The 18,569-nt window shown below is 42.9% G+C and overlaps 1 protein-coding gene across 2 annotated transcripts; it reads left to right on the top strand.

The window, feature by feature from the left end:
• Positions 1 to 1,678: 1,678 nt before the first annotated feature.
• On the top strand, positions 1,679 to 16,767 carry larp4aa (La ribonucleoprotein 4Aa). 2 transcript variants are annotated; one of them, XM_084186823.1, is made up of 17 exons: positions 1,721 to 2,244; positions 5,763 to 5,895; positions 6,629 to 6,796; positions 7,026 to 7,113; positions 7,386 to 7,522; positions 7,860 to 7,963; positions 8,146 to 8,256; positions 8,396 to 8,449; positions 8,614 to 8,832; positions 9,250 to 9,353; positions 9,864 to 9,905; positions 11,348 to 11,569; positions 12,001 to 12,052; positions 12,269 to 12,427; positions 12,665 to 12,831; positions 13,299 to 13,509; positions 13,701 to 16,767. In XM_084186823.1, exons 1-17 carry the CDS (start codon positions 2,128 to 2,130, stop codon positions 14,103 to 14,105), a joined length of 2,493 nt encoding a protein of 830 aa, XP_084042949.1. In that variant the 5' UTR covers positions 1,721 to 2,127; the 3' UTR covers positions 14,106 to 16,767. The 2 variants fall into 2 exon arrangements, with proteins under 2 accessions (XP_084042950.1, XP_084042949.1); XM_084186824.1 differs by lacking the exon at positions 9,864 to 9,905 and having other exon boundaries at positions 1,679 to 2,244.
• Positions 16,768 to 18,569: the final 1,802 nt, after the last annotated feature.

Raw genomic sequence — 18,569 nt, 5'->3', positions numbered from 1 at the left:
CGCCACTTCCCCCTCAGGAGGCTGAAAAGTTTTGGCATGGGCCCTCAGATTCTCAAAAAGTTTGACTACCACATCATCGAGAGCATCTTGACTGGCTGCATCACCGCTTGGTATGACAACTGCTTGGCATCCGACCGCAAGGCGCTACAGAGGGTAGTGCGTATGGCCCAGCACATCACTGGGGCTGAGCTTCCTGCCATCCAAGACCTTTATACCAGGCGGTGTCAGAGGAAGGACCAAAAAATTGTCAAAGACTCCAGCCACCCAATCCACAGACTGTTCTCTCTGCTACCGCACAGCATGCGGTACCAATACACCAAGTCTGGAACCAACAGGACCCCTGAATATCATCTTTATCATGACCATCGGTGCGAGGATCAGGCTCCAAGATCTTCACCACACCTGCCACCTCCGGTAATTCTCCCTCATTCTCTTCCATTTCACCTCCAGAACTCACTCAGTACGGCTCACTCTGTACTTGACACCAATCTTCCTCGACACAACTTCTCCCTTGTTGTTGCTCACTTCATCGGATTCAAACTCAACATCTGCTTTCTTTACTCTCTTTATCTTCTTCTTTTCCCGCAGTGCCTCCAAGTTCCCCGGGAGCACGACACAGCCATAACCCCCTATAAAGTGCATTCTTCCCAGATCTGACTCACTCATCTGTCATCTTCGACCACATGCCGCTTGCCTCTGCTAAAAGTTGTGTCCACTGAAGTTGAACTTCATCAGAATGACTTCCCTTCACTCACACGATATAAAGGCGATAATTATGATTATATTGTTGATTATGGGTCCTCTCGAGGTCTCTTCCTTGCCACCCATGTAAACACCTGCTGACTTCAGTTAGTATGCATTGCGTGCATGTACTTCCGTCTTGTGCATGTGCCTTCGGTCATGAGCAAACGTCTGTAGGCCTACGCAATGCATGCATACTAACTGAAGTCAGCAGGTATTTATATGGTTTTGCGCATGTGCCAGGTGATAGAAATTTCAACTTCAGCACCGGCACTCTAAAAAGTCAGGTAAACAATATTTGCCTGTGGATATTTGGTTTCAAATTTCGTCCAACCGAAAGACCAACACCCCGGACAACCGGTAGAGTAAGTTCAAATGTAATTGTATTCAACATTTTGACTTGTAAAGAAAACTTAAGACGATTTTGCAGTCTTTAGTTTCAGGCTTTGTATATAGCCTACCAGAAGCAGCCTGTCTGATTCATCAGCCTACTGATAGAGTAAAGAATAAAGGTTTAGAACAGGGCTCTCCAACCCTGTTCCTGGACAGCTTACCCTCCTGTAGGTTTTCAATCCAACCCCAGTTGTAACTAACCTGATTCAGCTAATCAACCAGCTAATTATTATAATCAGATGCGCTAGATTACGGTTGGAGCGAAAACCTACAGGACGGTTTAATGTTAGCTCTCCGGGAACAGGGATGGAGAGCCTTGGTTTAGAAACTCTATACTCCCTCAAAGAATTATCAAAAACTGCACCTCAATTGCATTGGTAAGTATTGCCCTTCTTAGATCAAACGTACTAATATATTGTACAATAAAGGTAAAGCATTTAAATAAATAAAAGACACCTCTGCCTAACCAAGCTTGTTTGTTTTTAAGTTTGTCAACCGGAAACGGAAAGTACCACGAAAGTTCCAAAGGTCATTTCGAACTCGCAGTGTGAGTTGGGACGGTGGCGGACTTCACTAATGTCTCCCTGCTCTTAGAAAGGTGCGTGCAGGGCGTGTGTCCCCAGTGTCCGCTTCGGTCGCCCGGTTAAGAATGCACCTGTCGGCTTTGACGCTTGTAAAAATTTGTGGGAAGAAACATTAGTGACAAAGGTGGTAAAAGTAGATTCATGCTCTGGCATAGTTTTCGTCTAATATATTGTCGTGCGAGTTTGGTTCATACACGTTGATTCAACCCGGCTAGCTAGCTAAGTAGGATAGCTTACTTGCTAACTCTGGCTATTTAGCTAGATTTTGGTGTTGGCTAAACAAGTCTAGCAGGAGATAACCAGACTGATTGTAGACCGTATAACCAGTATTTTTGAGAGACTAGGGGTGGCAAGCAGGCCGGGGGGTTGGGAGGAAAACGACGGGGGAGACGTGAGCCAGGAGCGGCCGATGAGTTCGGACCAGGGCGGAGAGCCGCGGCTGCTGCAGGAGGAGGCTGATCCGGGACCGAAGACCTGTGTGGAGGACGGGACACCACTTGGGATCGGGGGGGGGTCAGGCGGCATGGTGAGTTGCGGCCTCTTACTAACTAGCTAAGCTAACGTCGGCTAGCCTACACACAAGTCCCATTCCTACCACCATGATTTGTCGCCTGCCACATTGCCTTTCCCAATAGGGTCATCATGCCTCAGTCATAGGCTCTTGAGGCCGATATTACCTACATTTGCCATGATTTCAGCTAACTACCAATCCGATTCACATCGAGAACTTGGTTGAGGTTATTTATAGTTCACGTTAGCTAGTTATGTTGCCATATGTTTGCATGAACGATTTATTTGCTGTGTCGTTCAATACACCACACGGTTGGTTTGCAAGGGTAAATCAATGGAAAATATTGTTCGTAACGTTCTTAATTCCTTTGCAAACAGAGTAATCATGATGAGTAACTAGTTAGCCAGCTAACGTTAGCTTGCTAACCAAGCGTTATCTGAAGCTTAGTTCAGCCAACTACTTTGGCAGCCATTTAATTTGCTAACCTAGCTAGCAGTAACAGCCTAGCTAGCTAATTTGGGAGTTTGCCTAGTAATCATTATGTAGTGACAAAACTGTAATGCTATTTAGTGGACTATGGATTGGAGAAGGCGGGCAGGCGCACCGTTGTCAAACTATGCAGCTAAACCAGCAAGCAAATAGGCCGAATCAACGCTAACGTTACCTAGGTAGCCTAATCTCGCCAGACTCTAGCTAGCCTAGCTAGCTAACATGCGTTGCAAATACCCGGCCTATGCAGCACAGTCGGTGTCAGCTGACTATATAGAAGCTGGGGCTAACGAGATACAACCAGGCAGCAGCAAGCTAGCACTGCAAATATGTTGCTCCAGATTAATTCGAGTTGCTTTGCTAGACATAGGGACTGCTGTCAGATTTATTGTGCACCATGTAATGTGTGCTCCTTAACATATCAAATTATTTTGAAACCACAATGTATACTGAGATGTGACAGCTGCTCTTGCCAGGAGTAACAGTTAGACTAGTATGAGAAGGGTGGATCATTTTGTAGCAGGTGGTGACTAGGAACGACCCCCAGTGGTATGTGGCAGGTTTTAGTATTTTTTTCCTAAAACAAGCTCTGTGGACTCAAAGGTGAAACAAGATGACACCCCTACGACCCATATCAAATGCTTCATGCGTGAATATATGTATGCAGCATGAGATGTATCACAATATGAAAGTACGTGGCTGTCATGTCCATTCATTAGCTAAGTGTTTACTGATTATGCTGTAGTTTACGTCAAGCTATGGGCCATAGTATATTTCGGTTTTCACAGTATTGTTTTTATTTGTGTCATTGTTGCAGTAATGACACATGTAGCTGACATACGAAGTTTGACATGTTGTGTGTCCGTCAAAGCCAGTCAACGTAACTGACAGCTCTGGTGCGGCATGTAGCCTAGCGTTTAAGAGTGTTGGGCCAGTAACCGAAAGGTCGCTGGTTCGAGATCTCCGAGCCGACAAGATGAAAAATCTGTCGGTGTGCCCTTGAGCAAGGCACTTAACCATAATTGCTTATGTTAGTCGCTCTGGATAAGCGCGTCTGCTAAATGACTAAAATGTAGAGATAACTACACCTTTTTGGATTAGTGCCAAGCCTCTGTAAAGCCCACCCATACCCCTTTTAAAAAATGGTGTCATGTAACTGGGGATCCGCCCAAGACCAGACGAGATGCTCTTGTGAAGAATACTAATTTCCGAATTCCTATTAGATTTTAGAACATGGGGGGCGAGAGAGGGAGAAAGTGGCACGTGCCTCAAGTATCCTCTGGAATGGTTAAGGGCTCAGTAGCAGGGGTAGCAACAGAATATCATTATAGTAATTGCTTGGGTTTGAGATTGACAGTGCTGCCTGCCAACAGCGATTCTGGGTTTGGTTTGGCGGTAAGCGTACGGAAGAGAGCGCGCTCTCTGCAGAGACATGTCATGTGGGTCCATCTGCCAAGGATTTAGGCGGAGTTCAATGAGAGAACCGCATGTTGATTTTTTTTAAAAACAATCGACATTACGGGTAGTTTTTTTAATCTACTACGCAATAGAAGAGCTTTGGCGTCTTAAACTTGTATCCACAATAAAGTACAACAAACATTTATTCTCGAGGTAAGCATCTTTATTTGATACAACGTAGCCAACACAACATGCTCGCTAGTTGCACACGACTAAGTTAATACTGGATGGGGACAGCGGACCATGCTTGCTTTGGCGTTCTTGATCATAGTAGTTTATCGATCAGTGGTTGTACTGAAAATTAAATGTATAACTCGACCACGAATTCAATTTGGTTTCCAATGGCTTAGTTACCTACTTGTTTATGAATCTTTCTGTTTTCGGTTTCGTGTTTGTGTGGATGTTGTGCTCATGTATACGTCACGGAAACAAATGTTACACTTTCTTGAGTGGTTTGATACATTTGTATCAAGAATTATATACTTTGTTACATTTCTATCAAGATTGATGTTCTGTATTTTTTGTTAAATATTTGTCCCGAATAAATGTGTTACATTTCTATTAGATTTACATTAGGGGATTATTCACATGTAATTACAGGGTAATTACAATGCATGTTCACTTTACATGGTACTTACTTACAACTAACTGTTCTACATGTTGCTGCATGAACACGTAAAAACTGCTGCATTGGACATTTATCTCAATATCAAATCATTTCTGTACCTTACTGTGATTGTTTTAAATTAAAATGGTCAAAAGGATACGAATAGCTTCTTAGCAAAGAGTAATTATTCCAGCAATAATTTAGCTAGGACAGAGTGTGGAGGGGAAACTGAAAACTAGATGGTATTGACAGAGGTTTGGAACTCTCTTATTGGTCTATTAACTAATTTACAACAGGCCAAAATTCCTTCCCACCACAACAGGCTCACATTTCAGGCTGCCTTTTCAAACATATCTTACACTAAAAGGGCATTATCATAATTTTCAGTGTGGAGAGATCTATCTTTATCTATTCTTATCTCTATATATCTATCTATCTTTATCTATTCCTATCTATAATCAAGTGTTTGACTGCACTGGGCCTTTAAAGATTCGAAAATAAACTGGGGGGAAAACGTGGAGCCTCTGCCCCAGGACTGAGTTTGGGAAACCCTGATCTAAAACAAGTCTACGTACAGTGAGAAGCGCAGATTTTGTTTTGTTTTTAGGATCAATCAAAATGCAAATGTTATGCTGAGTGTAATTCCCTTGTTTTAGGATGTGCACGAAAATTACACTGTATTTGACATGGCAACATTTTTTGTGACCTATTTGCAAATTATTTACAAACATGCATAGAGCATATCAGCCTATAGACTGACAATACAGCAGGACGCATAACTGCAATGCATTTCGACTTGATGAGTGTTCCTCAGGCAGCATGGGAAAGGGAGACAATGGAAGTATGTCAGGGTTGGGATTAATTCCATTTCAATTCAATCTGTTTAGAAAGTAAACTGAAGTTGCATAAATTCCAAATGTAATTGTTTTTCAACACTGAAGTGTATGATAATGTGCATTTCCTCTCCCCCTGTTCCAAGGTCACCTCCAAGGGCGCCGGTCTGAACCCCAATGCCAAGGTGTGGCAGGAGGTGGCTGTGGCCCCCGCTGAGGTCCCTGCTGACGGCGCACAGTGGCCCCCAGCTGACATCACTGAGGCTGACATCACTGAGGGTGAGAAACGACACTTAACACCATATAATTATGTATGCAATTTAGCAGACTCTTGTTGCCAATACACCTTGCAGTAAAGTGAGTGCATACAATTTTTTTTTTTTTTAATATTTGACTTGTGGGTATCGAACCCACAATCCTGGCATTGCTGGCACCCTACCTAGCGCCATACATAATAATCAGAGACATAGTCAGTAATTGGCTATGCATAACACATTTCCAGATGCTGAAAGCGCTTTTACATTGTAAGGAAAGCTCATCTTATCCACCTTATCAATTCAATAACCCTTATTCGTTTCTGATGGGCTAAAATTGCTGACAACAGAAGGAACATACCACTACCTATGCTGTACCATACATGACATCAATGCCACATGTACTGAAATCTGTAGGCATATTGTTATTGCGAACTCTCTCTCTCTCTCTTTATAAAACACGGGGCCAAGAGGGTGCAGTGTCACAGCAGCAACAGACATATTGCAGTCAAAATATCCACATTAGCTAATGAAAATTCTATATCTTACAATTTATCACACAATTATCATATAAAGTTATGAATTTAACAATACATGTCGACCCTTATTGCACTCTCTTTACATCCTAGTGCAGACATTTCGGCGGTTAGAATCTCATATGGGCTACTATATGTTCTTACAATTATCACACTATTATCCTATTAACTGAAGAATCGAACAATAAATGTCAAACCTGATGTACCCTCTCTCCCATCCAGGTTATTCCGAGTCTGTGTCCTCCCCTGGTTGTAAGCCGTACAGTGTAGGGTTCACTATCCTGGAGGATAGCAGCTCCTCGGCAGCATCCACAGCTGAGATCACTGTGAATGGCATGGATCCCCCAGACCTGAGCTTCACCCCCGCTGAGACCACCACCGGCACCTCAGGTATGCAGCTCGATGAACTAAACTACACTACCCATAATGTACCATATACAATAAAGATGGTTAAGATTAGTCGATCATAGCCACAAGGCTGCATGTTTCTCACCGACAAATTATAACACTTTTACAAATGCATTATCGAGGCAGACTTCTTTCCGGATATCTTTTCGGACCTCATGGAGTTTTCGGACCTACCTTAGTACATACTAATGAAACGCATGTTGGTTTGCAGGGGAGACCAAGCTGACAGAGGAAAGGCCCCTCTCATCAGAGAATCTGAGAGAGTCCCTCAAGAAAGAGCTGGAGTTCTGCTTCTCTAGGTGAGTACACATGTTCTAGATTAGGCGTTCTACATCTAGGTGAGTGTAGTTGTTCCTATGTTTGAAACGGGGAGATACTACCTGAACTTGTCTAATAAAAACACACAAGTTCGTTTTGTAGTTGCAAAACATTTTTGCTACAGTATGACCATAGTCTGATGGGCTTTGGCTATGTGATTATATATGAAGTTAATTCCTTAGGATAAATGTAAATGTTTGATAGCCATGTATGTTTTATGATGATTACCTTTGACCCTCATTTTTTTGTCTAGGGAGAACCTGTCCAAGGACCTGTACCTGATGTCCCAGATGGACAGTGATCAGTTTGTCCCCATATGGACCATCGCTAGCATGGAGAGCATCAAGGCCCTCACTACTGACATGGAGCTCATCCTAGACATACTCCGATGTAAGGAACTATACCTTGGTTTTATTTGTTGTTTTTGCTACTTTTGTGGAACCACGTACCCTGGTCCCAAATCTGTTTTTGTTTTCTTGCCAACTCCTGTGGTCATTGTGGGATGTTATAAAGAGTTATGTGACCAGTCTATGAACAAGTGGGCTTGTGATTGAATGGTATTGATTATTATTTAATTTTTTTACGTAACGCACCAAGGGAAATACTTTTTAATACAATTTAGGAGAAGTGTGGACTACTCCTAGAACCATACAATGATAGTTACTGTATGTAGATAGATAGTGATGTAATTTGTGACCCTGAGCCTGATTTCTGTTCTTATTCTCAGCCTCTCCAATGGTACAAGTGGATGAGAAAGGAGAGAAAGTGCGTCCTAATCACAAACGTTGCATCATCATCCTGAGGGAGGTTCCTGAGACAACACCTGTAGAGGTCAGACCACCATGTTAGTCATGTTATAACCAATATACAACCATGTTACAACAACGTTTGCAGCCGGTGTTATTATTGTAAATGACAAGGTGAATTGCTAGTAGTATGCCTCCAGTCACAATGCTGGCAAGTTTGCTGTATTTGCTCATCAACTCACATACTCTATTTTTTGTTCCCCTCAGGAAGTGGAGTCTCTCTTTAAAAATGACAACTGTCCAAAAGTGATTAGTGTGGAGTTTGCGCACAACAACAACTGGTACATCACATTCCAATCTGACACTGACGCTCAACAGGTACGCTGGATCTGATTGGCTTATAAAGTAGTATTCAGGCTTCTAATTGGTGTAAAGGGCGTTAAGCGGTTATCAATCCCAATTTTGTTGAATAAACGTATGGAATTTCTGCCTGTCTGGTGTCTTTCTTTCCTTTCAGGCACATAGATATCTAAGAGAAGAGGTGAAAACATTTCAGGGAAAACCCATCATGGTGAGTTACATTATAACAATCAATCACTTGTAATTTAAGACTGTAATTTCCCTCAACTAGCACTTCCCTTTTATTCATCTCTCTTCCCTTCACAATCATATTGTGAAACCAAAGACAAAATTCCACATTTTGTTTCATTTCACAAGTTTTTCTCTAACTTCTAGGCGAGGATTAAAGCCATCAACACGTTCTTTGCTAAGAATGGCTACCGTAGCATGGACAGCAGCATGTACGTAGCCCAGCAGTCTGCCCAGACCCAGTCCCAGTACAACCCCAACCTGTACATGCAGCACGTGTACAGCCCTCAGCAGCAGTACCCTCTCTACGGCATCGTACCACAGACCTGGACACCCTCTCCTACACCCTACTTCGAGACTCCTCTGGTGAGCGTCAACACTCAGACTTGATCTTTTTTAAATGGTGTTAACTGTGTTATAAACGTATAATATTCAAATTATTTGGTAAGATTCTGCACACTATCAACTTTATCCTAGTAAATTGGGGTAACTGTCATTTCGTTTTATTAGGTTAGTCTCATTGAGAAAATCTCTTACGTAAGAGATGTCATCTTCCTATTAATTAAATTGACAAATAGAAAATATTATTGTTATTGCTTATTCAACATTGATCTGTTTTAAATGTGACTTGAAAGGTGGGATCTTGTGTATTGACTAACTCTCCTGCACTACACTGCGGCTGGTTGTGTGTGTCTCGTGGTTGGGCTGATCAGACAAAAAGGAACAATTCAGTTCTCTAAGAATATAGACAAATAATTCTTCCTCCTTTTCCCACATCTCCAGGCACCGTTTCCCAACAGTGGCTTTGTGAATGGATTCAGTTCTACTGGACACTACAAAACTGGCAACAACTCCCTTAATATGACTCGGCCCTTTAACAGAAACCGGTACGTTGAAAGTTGATTTTGTATTCTCTCTGAAGTGCCATGAGTGGTAAGTTGTCTTTCTGTGGGTGAAAATGCTTCGAACCCGTACATGCCAGTTTGTGGTTAATCCATAGTAACATTGGTGAAAATACTTTGTGGCATAATTTTTTTCTTCATAGAGTAAGGCTACAGCTGAAAATTATGGATTGATCCAGTGTTTTTTTTTCAATTTGAGATGATTATCCATCCAAAAATGCACAATAGTTCCGCCTTTTTACTTATGCAGCTCGTCGGAAAATGGTTTACTTGGATTGAACCTTTGACTGATGACAAACAGGCAATTGATAAATGCATATAAGATTTATTCCATGTTCATGCGTCTCTGTGGCCGTAGCCTAATGGCATATATCCTTAAATAAAACCACAGATTTTTCATTTCCATTATTAATAGTGAATGGGTCTTATTGAATGAACCAGTCCAAGGTAAGGTTTTGAATTCACCACCTGTTCTCTTACTGTCTGTCCCCACAGTGTACCTCTCTATTCAAGAAAGAATGTAATAAATGCCTTCAGGTACAGCCATTATACTGTATATAATCCGCTTCATTGCTTCCCCGTCTCTTGTCATACCACAGACAGCTTTGTCAGTTCATAACTGTTCATGGCTGTTTAACAGTTCAGCATTATCCCATCTCTTACATTATCTACAGCCAAATGACTAAATCTATAACTGGTCTTAGCTCTGACAGCCAGCTCATAACAGTTCAGTTCATACCTTAACATTGACAGTAAAGGTTATGTTCTCAGGTAATGGACATATAGGATTGAAGTCATTTGACAGCTTATGTTTAGAAGCGTTAATAACAGTTGTATAAGCTGTTATCTGAGCTATAGCATAACTATGGCTTGGCTCATATCCACAGTGATCTAGCTAGCTCTCTGTTTTGTCATTTAACCGTTCCTCTCATCCTGACTAACCATCCATTTGTTTCTTTTCATCATTTATCTCTTAGAGAAGCTTCATTAGAAATGTTTCATTAGTACAGCTGTACTTTGGTAATGTAGTCATGCTACCAAATAAATGTCCTTTACTAAGAGGTGAGGGAAATTCCTGTGACCTAATCTGCTTCATATAATGACTGTATAAATAAGACGGCTAGCCACTGTAACTAGTGGAATGGAGATTTGGTCAGCCAAAATGATTGACTGGTAACTTTTCCTTTGCAAACTGCCATTTCAACCTGAGTAAGAAATAACCTTATTTGAGCTGGCGAATTGGTACAGATACTCACTTTAACTTTGCAAGATATTTTTAAAATTGAGAAATGTATCCAACACTTTTTAACAAATACATGTATTTCTAAAGCTCAGTAATGGACACACATAATGAGCGGCTTATTCTATTGTACTCTTATGTCATGTAAAACCCGAACACTGGTTGGACCTGATGATGACACATTGATGTGCAATGAGGGAATACAGGCTTTGGAGGGAATGGGGGCTCTGTTTCTCCTCCTGTGCTCACCCCTAACCTTTCCTCTCCCTCCAAAACCCTGAATCTCCACACCTGTCCCGACAAGTGAAAAGATTGCGATCTGAAGGTCTTTAAGCGTGGGCTTGAAAAAACGAATACTTGAATTGAAGGGGAGGGGGGCAGATGGGTGTTGTAATACTCCTGCAAAGTTAATTTGAGCCAACATTCATCTTTTAGTTTTCTTTGCACACCCGTTGCATGTTGGCGTATTTATCATCAGATGTAGGCCTAGATGCTGCATGCTATTATTTGAATGGCCACCATATATTCACGTGCCAAGATTAGCCTCTGTAACCCTGGGTCGTATTTATTAGGGCACACCGTAGCAAAATGTTTTTTTGCAACAGAAAATTAACAAGTGCAGGTAGTCCTTCCTCGTTTGAGTCAGTTTTCTTCTGATTAGTCCCTAATGAATACGACCTAGATGCATCTAAACCAAGTCAGACCCGTTATCCTTTCTTCCATCTCCTTCGTCCTCCAGGAACCACGTGAAGCCCCAGGTGGGGAGACCAGGCGAAGTGGTCCCTACATCTGTGGCCCCTGTCTCCCTGGAGAGCTTGACCGGCCTGAGGAGCTCCCAGCCCCCCACCACTGTTCCTGGACCCCTGCAGACCCAGACACCTCCAGACTTGACCTCAGCCTTCCCCCACCTCTCCACCTCCTCGGACCTCAACGATGACGGAAGCATGGCTGGACGCGGAAGGTGAGCCTGACACTGAAGAACGTGTTTTTTGTTTGTTTTTTTTATTCATAAAAAAGATCTCTCGACCGGGTATTATGACATAACACACAGTGAGGTCGTCAGGGAGGTATTATCCCCCTAATGGAACAATGACATTCTGTTTTTGAAGGGGTGAATTCGTTTGGGTCATCTCAGACCTAGTGATGACAACTTGATGCGCAGGAGGGAAAGCAGGCTGTGGGGTGTGACTGGCTTTGGGTCTCTTCTCTCCTCCTCTCCTCTACCTACGCTCCCCCTTTCCCCTAAGCTATGATCCTCCACACCTGTCCCGATGAGCGCTAAGATTATGAGATCTGAAGGTCTGATATGGAGAATGTTAGTCAGTTAACAGAACACTTGTGTACTAATTTCTGCACCACCTCTAAAAACCTCTCTTCTGTCCTTGATTACAGAAGGACTACATACAGAGGCACACGAAGGAGGAGAGAGGAAGAGCGGATTACGGTAACGTTGCAAGTCGAACGACAGTTACTGTGGCATTGGTTGGCTTTTGCATAATAGATTTAATCTGGACCAAACCGGTTATGAATTCTGTCTCTGCTTGTTTTCCGGGGCATGTCTTTTTGTTTTTAAGCTTAGTTTGTCTGTTACTTTATGTAAATTTTGAGTTTGTATGGTACAAAATGTAAATGTTCTTATCTCCTTGTTTGCCCCCTCCAGAGGCCCATACCCCTGGCTGAGGTAAAGGTGCCGCCCCCTAAGTTTGACCTGGCTGCTACCAACTTCCCCCCGCTGCCGGGCTGTGTGGGCAGTACGCAGGGAGAGCCCCTACTGGAGAACAGGATGTCAGACGTGGTGAGAGGACTGAACAGAGACAAGGTAAAGACGGGATCCCTATGGTTAACACCTTGCTACCACACTCCTATCACTTTATTTTGAGCAGAATCCTAACTTGAGATGCATACGCTCAACTCAGATTTTTGCATAAGTCACATATTTGTGCAAAAACTGGAGTTCCACATGCCGATCTCAAGTTAGTTTGGGCCTCTATCGTATTTGTTTTGTTTTTTAGCTCGTTCATATGCTGACTTCAGTCTACCCTTCCTCTCTTTACAGATGACGGAACAAGCAAACAAGGAATCCATCAAGGAAGTGGGTGCCGGCCCAGTCCCAACCCCAGCCCCAGTACATGAGGAGGCAGAGTCTGTCTCTAGTCCTGCTCAACCTGCAGCCAAACCTGCTGCACACCCCCACGGACCACCCATCCATGCACCTGCCCCCAGGTAAGGGAAAATAGGCTAAAGTCTGCACGTTCTTTTTCAGAGGGTTAGAGTTGTCCTGTAATATCACTCTTTCTTTGTGTATAGACTTCTTTTAAGTCTGTTTGACATTTTAGTCATTTAGCAGACGCTCTTATCCAGAGCGACTTACAGTTAGTGAGTGCATACGTTTTTTACTGTTAGCTGGTAATTCTCCTCATAGCATTTTCATTTCAAGATTGATGTTAACTGGCTAGCCTCAAGTCAATGATGAGTTGTTAAGCTAATGTCACAGATGAATTCTAGAGACTGTAGATGGCCTTGTTAATATGTGATCTGCCAATAAAGTTGTATTGAATTGACTAGAATTGTAATAAATAGAGCTCAAGAAGGTACCGATGGTCTGCCTCAGTCATAATGACATATTAAAACTCACTTTGGGTCGAATGGTGTTTTTCCTTTCTTTCTTTCCTGCTTTTTTTCTTCTGTAGTGTATCCCATCAGGAGGAGAAGGTGGAGAGGGTAGCAGATCCCCCAGCCCCCAAAGTGACCCCACCCACACCCGCTCCCTGTGCGGCCAACCCATCCGGACCTCCCTCCACACAGCCAGCTATGCCTGGCCCCAAGCCTCAACCAAGCACAGTGCCCTCCACACCAGCTACACTGAGCACCCCAGCCACTACCGCTACCCCTGCATCAGTGGTAAGGCACCAAAGATAATACTCTACCTCAAATCTAGCCAGTTAGAGATGATGGCTTCGTTTTACATTGGGATTGCTTCTTCATCTTATGAAACGGAGTTGGTTTCCATTCTCTACCCTAACCCTTAGACATGCATCTTTTGTCATCTGTTACTCTTAACTCATTGTTCCTTTTTTCTGTCTCTTGTTCAGGAGCCCCGTAAACTAAGCTATGCCGAGGTGTGCCAGCGAGCCCCCCCCCCAGGCCCCCCTTCCACGCCAGCCCAGCCTCTGCGTGAGCTGCGCGTCAACAAGGCAGAGGAGCCAGGCTCCAGCTCCACCACCACAATCCCAGGCGACCACCCCAGGGGAGACCGGCAGGAGAAGGATAGGGACGGTGGCTGGGAGTGCAAGGAGACCCGGCCCCGTGATCGGGACCGGGACTCCCGGGATGGAGGCTACTACCGCAGCAACGGGCCCTCCAGACAGGGAGGCTACGGGGGCCTCAAGTTCCGTGAACAGAGACGGGGCCCCCAACCGGCCTGCCGCAGCTCCCCTCATGGAGGCCCCCGACACACTGGCAAAGAGCAGAACATCCCCCCGGTATCGCCAAAGTAAAACTTCCGATATGAAAAACGAAAACAAACAAAAAAGTATGAAATATATGTGGATATAAATATATATAAAATGAAATGCATATAAAAGCAACAATCTTAACGGTAGCCGCCTCCTCCTGTCTGCCTCCTGGAGCATTGTCCCAAAGAAAGAAAAAAGCTTTGTGAAATGACAATAATGAAATGAAAATGGAACCCTGGGGACATCCAGGAGAAAGTAGGGCAAAAAAAAAAAGAAACCGCTTAAGAAGTGTGAACTTTCAGTGATTTTAAAAAGGAAAAAGATCTCAATTAGGCCTCGTAAACAAATGTATTCACAGAATTTTAAAATCAGTGATTTTAAAATCAATGTGATCTCTTTTGGAGGCCGTTTCATTTTCTTTAACTGAGGAGAGGTGGGACACTGGGCCCTGTATTAAGGCCCTCTACCTTTTTGATTTTAAAGAATAGATGTTGGTCTGCAAGAAACATATGCACTGAAGAAGAAAATAACATACATGCATACATGTGTACATATACAAAGATATCACTAACGCAGCGACGACGAGACATCTTATATTTTTCTTTTCTTGTGAGCGTAGGTTTGGCAAGGATGAATGACTGGAGGTAAGACGGGTTGATTAAGATGTCTGTTTATGTGTTGATTGCTGCTAAGCAAATAGATTGGGACAGAGTGCTACAGTTCAGTTTGCTGTTGCACTGATGTTCATGGAACGAACGAACGGCTCATTGTGATTCTAACATTCGAGAATCAATTACCTGAAATTAGGCGGTTGGAGATGATCCTCTGTTTATTCATTGAAAAATATATAATTTGAGCCTTGTTAATTATTGGTTCAACTGTTATCCGTAAAAAGGTCAACAAAATTATCGGTAAAATCAAGCTACAGTTTTATGTCTGTGGTTTTTGCCCAGAGCTGTATGGCTCTTGTTTGCGTAAGGAAGGAAGGGTGATTTTTATTTTAAGCTGAGGTCCACTCGGGGTAGGAGCACCTCACCGCGCGGTCCGACTCGCAGATCGCAGTCTCCTGGTCCAATGCTGTTCATTTGAAGTTTCATCTATTTCTATCTTTATTTCCTGGTTTTTGTCTGGATTTCCCGTCTAACAGATTCAGATCATACATACTGATAATCAGTCAGTCAGGCTCTCTGTTTACAACCTACTATTCACAATGGGATTGTAGCTTAGTTAGGCTATTTTTTGGGAAACCTAGGGAATAGATATGTTGATGTATCCTGGGTATCAGTCTGTTTTGGCTCTCTTGCCCTAACTCCGTATGGAATTGTCATGTTTGGCTTGACAATGACAGCAATGGCGTTGGCAAGAGCACGAATAGATCTGGGACCAGGCTAAGGTTTATGCGGTCAAACCTGACTGCCTGTGCTTAGGTTGATGAGTTGACCTGAATGGTCTTGGCAAGATCTTGTTGGTTTCTCCACATCTATTCAGGTTTAGCAACACATTTTGTGTATTGTAAATATAAATAAATGATGGTATAGAAGTATCAGATTCAGAAGTAGGCTAAAGAGTGCTGTTAGCTGAGAGTGATTTAGCTAGCTTATATAATACATTTGGCAGCCAAGTAAAGGGGTTAAACAATATCAGCCCATTTCCATGTGCAATGTGCCAGCTGCCTATGATCCTAGTTGACTTGGTAGGGTGAAAGCTTTGTCTGCGTCCCAAATGGCACCCTATTCCCTATATAGTGCACTACTTTTGACCAGGGCCCTGGTCAAAAGTAGTGCACTATATAGGGAACAGGGTGCCATTTGGGACGTACAAGAGTTGAATCGCTTGGAAAGGTTTGCTAGGTAATGTAGTCGTTTGGGAAATCTTTGTCCCAGTTAATCTGAACATGAGAACTGTAGAGGTGTAGTTGCCTATGCTATATCATATTATTAACCCTTCACTAGAGGCATGTGGGAGAATGTATTTGTTCTAGTGCTGAACTTCCAGAGAAAGGGAGGCTGGCATTTTTCAGACCGGTATCTATCTATACACCACCGCAGATTTTGTGCTTTTTAGGGTGAGTTTGCTGTTTTCAAATTTGATCAAAACGAAGACCGAAATTTGACTTAGGTATTTGCAGTTTGGACTTACTGGAGAACGTTATTTGCTTTTTACGTTTTATTTATTTTAATCCTACTGTGCAACGCTTTTTCCAATCTTGGTAGGCTGGTTTCCCCAAAGTTGTGTGTGAAATCGCATTGGCAAAGAATCACGCATATGACATTTGTATATTGTTTGAGATTTCAGCTGAGAGAAATACTTGATGCATTGACTTTGGGTTTAGTAATGCAGTTATAAATGAGTTAACCAATCACCAAGGCGGTTTTTTCATTAATGAGTTTTGAGCAGCTAGTGATGTAGTGTAATGAAATAAATGCACTTGTTTTAAAAAATAATCTTACTGTTTAAGCAATGTGAAATCATTTTAGAAGCATATGGTAATGATATTGAGGTAGACAGGCTTGTGAAAATCTACAGGAATAGCTTTCTTCTCTCCCTAATGTTTGGGTTCTTTTTTTTTCTGTTAATTTTTGGGTTGCAACAATTTTTGGGTGGCAACAAGGAAATATGGCAATGGATCAATTAAGTGTTTGAGACACTAAATTCTAAAACTCTGTATGAAATGTCACCCAAAAAATAAATTATTTTGATTTGGCTTTTGAGTTCTGTCTTTTGTGTTTCATCAAAGTACACTGACCAAAAATATAAATGCAACATCTAAAGTGTTTGTTTCATGAGCTGAAATAAATCCAAGAAATGTTCAATATGCACAAACAGCTTATTTCTTTCAAATACTGTGCACAAATGTGTTTACATCCTATTAGTGAGTATTTCTCCTTTCCCAATATAACCCATGCACCTGACAGGTGTAGCATATAAAGAAACTGATTAAACGGCATGATCATTACACAGGTGCACTTTGCGCTGAGGACAGTAAAAGTGCAGTTTTGCCACACAATGCTACAGATGTCTCAAGTTTTGAGGGGGTGTGCAATTAGCAAGTTAATGTTAATTTCTCTACCATAAGCTGCATCCAATGTCGTTTTACAGAATTTGTCAGCTTGTCCAACCAGACTCACAACAAAGTATTCGAAAGCCAAGTTAACAAACAGATCATCGACCATTTCGAATACCACCGTACCTTCTCCGCTATGCAATCCGGTTTCCGAGCTGGTCACGGGTGCACTTCAGCCACGCTCAAGGTCCTAAACGATATTATAACCGCGATTGATAATAGACAGTACTGTGCAGCCGTCTTCATCGACCTGGCCAAGGCTTTCGACTCTGTCAACCACCGCATTCTTATTGGCAGACTAAATAGCCTTGGTTTCTCAAATGACTGCCTCGCCTGGTGCACCAACTACTTCTCAGATAGAGTTCAGTGTGTCAAATCGGAGGGCCTGTTGTCTGGACCTATGGCAGTCTCTATGGGGGTGCCACAGGGTTCAATTCTTGGGCCGACACTTTTCTCCGTGTATATCAATGATGTCGCTCTTGCTGCTGGTGACTCTCAGATCCACCTCTACGCAGACGACACCATTTTGTATACATCTGGCCCTTCATTGGACACTGTGTTAACAAACCTCCAAACGAGCTTCAATGCCATACAACAATCCTTCAGTAGCCTCCAACTGCTCTTAAACACTAGTAAAACTAAATGCATGCATTTCAATCGAACGCTGCTGGCACCCGCCCACCCGACTAGAATCACCACTCTCGACGGGTCTGACCTAGAGTATGTGGACAACTACAAATACCTAGGTGTCTGGTTAGACTGTAAACTCAACTTCCAGACTCACATAAAGAATCTCCAATCCAAAGTTAAATCTAGAATCGGCTTCCTATTTCGCAATAAAGCCTCCTTCACTCATGCTGCCAAACATGCCCTCGTAAAACTGACTATCCTACCGATCCTTGACTTCGGCGATGTAATTTACAAAATAGCCTCCAACACTCTACTCAGCAAATTGGATGTAGTCTATCACAGTGCCATCCGTTTTGTCTCCAAAGCCCCATACACTACCCACCACTGTGACCTGTACGCTCTTGTTGGCTGGTCCTCACTACATGTTCGTCGTCAAACCCACTGGCTCCAGGCCATCTATAAATCACTGCTAGGCAAATCCCCGCCTTATCTTAGCTCATTGGTCACCATAGCAGCACCCACCCGTAGTCTGCGCTCCAGCAGGTATATCTCACTGGTCATTCCCAAAGCCAACACCTCCTTTGGCCGCAATTCCTTCCAGTTCTCTGCTGCCAATGACTGGAACGAATTGCAAAAATCTCTGAAGCTGGAGACTCTTATCTCCCTCAATAACTTTAAGCATCAGTTGTCAGAGCACCTTACTGATCACTGCACCTGTACACAGCCCATCTGAAATTAGCCCACCCAACTACCTCATCCCTATATTGTTATTTATTTTGCTCTTTTGCACCCCAGTATCTCTATTTGCACAT

The sequence above is a fragment of the Coregonus lavaretus genome (assembly GCF_964263955.1).
Source record: "Coregonus lavaretus genome assembly, chromosome: 22".
NCBI lineage: Eukaryota > Metazoa > Chordata > Actinopteri > Salmoniformes > Salmonidae > Coregonus > Coregonus lavaretus.
This window is presented reverse-complemented; position numbering and strand designations above follow the sequence as displayed.